At 36.8% G+C, this 3,691-nt stretch overlaps 1 protein-coding gene across 1 annotated transcript in view; it reads left to right on the top strand.

Annotated features, from left to right (window-relative positions):
• Stk31 (serine/threonine kinase 31) overlaps positions 1 to 1,829 on the top strand; it is a 59,683-nt gene extending 57,854 nt beyond the window's left edge. Inside the window, exon 25 of the mRNA XM_013024412.1 lies at positions 1,520 to 1,829. Coding sequence (XP_012879866.1) covers positions 1,520 to 1,747 — 228 coding nt within the window. The 3' untranslated portion in view covers positions 1,748 to 1,829. The remainder of the gene's footprint in view (positions 1 to 1,519) is intronic.
• The last annotated feature ends 1,862 nt before the right edge of the window (positions 1,830 to 3,691 follow it).

The raw sequence follows: 3,691 nt of genomic DNA, 5'->3' as shown, positions 1-3,691 counted from the left end.
TTTCTTTTTGCTTATGTGGTGCTGAGGAATCAAACCCAGGGCCTCATGCATGCAAGGCAAGCGCTCTACCACTGAGCCACCTTCCCAGCCCCCTTATTTATTTTTTTTGTACGGAGTTTTCAGTTCCTCAAATCAGTTTATTAATACAGTGCATCTTGATCAATGCCACCCCTTTCATTATCCTTCCCCATCTTTTTCCATTCCTATCCTCAAGGTAGATAGTCAAGTACTAAGCTGTTTTGGTTATTACAGCTCTGCAGTAAAGTTTGAGATTTGATTTCATTTGAATGTATTGTTTTAAGTAAACCAATCATAAATCATTCCTGTGGCATATTATTCTTCAGTAGTAAATTTTGAAATTGGGAAATGTGAGTCCATCTAGTTTGTTCTTTTTCAGAATTGTCAGTTGGTCTATTCTAGTAGGCCTTGAGAATTCCATAATTAGCATTTTCTTTAAGATTGACAGTTATGTTCAATCTGTAATCAGTTTTGGGGAGTATTGCCAACTTATTGATGCTTAACCTTTTAACCCATTAATATGAAATGCTTTTCTGTTTAGGTATTTCCTTTAGTATTTTGTGGTTTTTCAGAATATATGCTTTGTTAATTTTTTTCTTAAATATATTAGTTCTCTAGTAGATTTTTAGTGGATTTGTTAGTGGTTTATTTATGCCATCTGCAAATAGAGAAAACTTCCTTTTCAGTTTGGGGGCTTTTTATTTTTTCCTGCCCAAGTGGTTAGAACTTACTGTATATAATTGAATAGCAGTGGCAAAACATACTTGTTTTGTCCTGACTTATTAGGACTAATTAATGAGGATAGCATAGGATACAAGATACCCTATTATACTGTTAAACTTGGAATGAACAGCCTTAAAATGTAATTATGAAAAGTTATGTCCAAAGGAACATCAAGGGTGTCAGGATGGCCGAGTGACGTAAGGTGCCAGACTCAAGCTCAGCTTCCCAAAGTAACATCTGAAAAAATAGTGAAGGAATAGTTCCTTATTGCTTAAAAAAAAAGCTTTTCTGGCTATTTTTGCTTATAATTCTTATAAAAGATCATTATAGTTAACTGCTCTAGTTTCAAGAAAAAAAACTTGATTGCATTTTTATTGAAGTCATGTAGTAGTAGAAGGGTTTCTACTAAAAGGATTTTCACTAGAAGTCTACCTACATGAAATTCTCATAGTGTGAAACTCTTGACTAGTACCATGTAAGAAATGGGAAAGTCATAAAATGTCATTTGTTGGAATTTCACTTGTTTTTGAAATATTTCAACTGTGATTTCTCCTTTTTCTTTGATAATTTTTCCTGTAATTCAGTTCTGTTGTTTAATTACTGGAGGCGTCATTTTTCAAAGAAAAGTAAATTGAACTTGGTAGGATGCTTTAAAAAATCGAAAGAAAAATGACTTTTATCATAGTGACTAAAAGTTTCAAATTGTATCATCTTCATTACAGATTTGTTCTTTTGTTCACTTACTTTAATTTTTTAATACATTTGTTTTTCATTACAGGATGATAATGTCAAGTCTCTCCTTTGTAGCTTGATAAACTTTAGAAGTTCAATGACTTCTGAACAAGTTTTGAATGCTGAATGTTTCTTGCTGCCAAAGGGGAAGTCAATTCCAAACCCAGAAAAAGAGGTAGAATATATTCAATATAAAAAGGAAGACGAATTAAAGATGGAGAACCTAGATAACTATAAAGAAAACAGAAGAGGTAGTGAAGCCAACATTGAGTGATAAATTGTGGCTCTTTTCTAGGTAGTATTCCTTTAAAAGCTTGATGAATAGACAAAAAATATGGAAAATGTTCTTGAGCTAGTTGGACTGTGTGTTCAGGATGCAAAAAAATAAAAGTTGGGTCTGTCTAAAGATGGTTCACATGCTGTGAATTTTTTTTAATATATATATTTTACTGTACAGATATTGTACAGAGGGTTAACCTCTCCAACCGGTCCTCCTCCCACCTAATGTCCCCATTTTAGATTTGCTTTTGTTTCAACCTAGATTATGCATATGAGAGAAAGCATGCAATACTTTTTTTGGGGGGGGGAGGGGGGTCTGGTCGAGGGCCTGAACTCTGGGTCTGGGCACTGTCCCTCAGCTCTTCAGCTCAAGGCTAGCGCTCTACCACTTGAGCCACAGCACCACTTCTGGCTTTTTTTTTCCTGCTTATGTGGTGCTGAGGAATCAAACCCAGGGCCTCATGCATACAAGGCAAGCGCTCTACCACTGAGCCACCTTCCCAGCCCTGCAATGCTTTTTTTTGTGACTCTGTCTTATTTTGCTTAACATGATGGTCTCCAGATCCAACCATTTTCCCACAAATGACATAATTCTTCTTTGCAGCTAAGAATACGCTATTGTTTATACATCCCACATTGTCTGTATTCATTTGTCCATTGATGAGCACTTACACTGAATACTGCTAGAATAAAGATAATGTTCTGGTATCACTTTGGTTCCTTCAGATTAAAACCTAGAACTGGTCAGTAGGATTATATGGGAGTTCTACTTTCAATTATTTGAGGAACCCAAGTGGATTTTTTGTTGTACTAATTTACTGTAATCCTAGCTACTCAGAAGCTTGGGATCCAAGGATTAAAGCTAGCCTGGGCAGAGAAATCTGTGAGACACTTATCTACAATTAACCACCAAAAACCTGGAAGTAAAGCTGTGGCTCATGTGGTAGAGTGCCAACCTTGAGCAAAAAAGCTCAGGGATAGTACCAAGGCCCTGACTTCAAGCCTCAGTACTGATACATACAAAAAGATGATGAACAGGTAATAATGTGAGGTAAAGGTGACCAAAATCATAGAATACAATAAAATAGAGAATAACAGTATTTTAATACATTTTTTATTGTAAAGATACTGTACAGAGGGGTTACAGTTACATGAGTAAGGTAATAAGTCCATTTCCTATCAAGCAATTATGCCCTCCTTTGTTTTTCCCCTACCATCCCTTCCCTCCCACCTCTGAAACTCCTCCCTCGCCCTCCCCCAAAGTTGTAAAGTTCGTTTTTTTTGCACATCTCATGGTTACAATGGGTCAAACTGTATCCTTAATTTCAGCATTTTGTTATTGCCTTTCCCCTCCCTAAATTAGAAAAACATATACAAGATGCAGGGCCTGGGAATCAAATACAGTGGAAACGGCTTTTACCATAGAAGAACATAGAAAAGAAACAAAAAAAATCACATAGTACATTATAAGTATATTAAAACAACAGCAACAAAGATAAAACCTCTTGTGTCCCTATCGTGGGGTTCATTTCGCTTAGCATCATATATACATTGCTTTTGACCTTTTCTGCTTGTGCTAGACATATACTAGTTATTGCAAACAAGGGAAACCATGGAACCTATGTTTCTTTGGGCCTGGCCTAATTCACTTAATAGAATTTTTCCAAGCCTTTTCATTTCCTAACAGGTGGGGAGGTGTCATTCTTTCTGATGGAGGCGTAGAATTCCACACACACACACACCACATTTTCTTGATGCATTCATCTACGGAGGGGCATCTGGGTTGGCTCTTTCTTTTGGATGCACTTCTGGCAGGCAGCAGCAGAAGCACAGGCTCCTGAAAGCAATTTGTAATGTTTTTCCTCCAGTGCCTCCAGCCTCTCAGTTACTCATTTATTGGGGATGTTGTGGGTTGAGCTGAAGGGATTGAGGTTTCAGA

This window comes from Dipodomys ordii, unplaced genomic scaffold (genome assembly GCF_000151885.1).
Source record: "Dipodomys ordii isolate 6190 unplaced genomic scaffold, Dord_2.0 Scaffold76, whole genome shotgun sequence".
NCBI classification, from domain to species: domain Eukaryota; kingdom Metazoa; phylum Chordata; class Mammalia; order Rodentia; family Heteromyidae; genus Dipodomys; species Dipodomys ordii.
The sequence above is the reverse complement of the archived record's forward strand: the minus strand, read 5'-3'. Positions and strand labels throughout refer to the sequence as shown.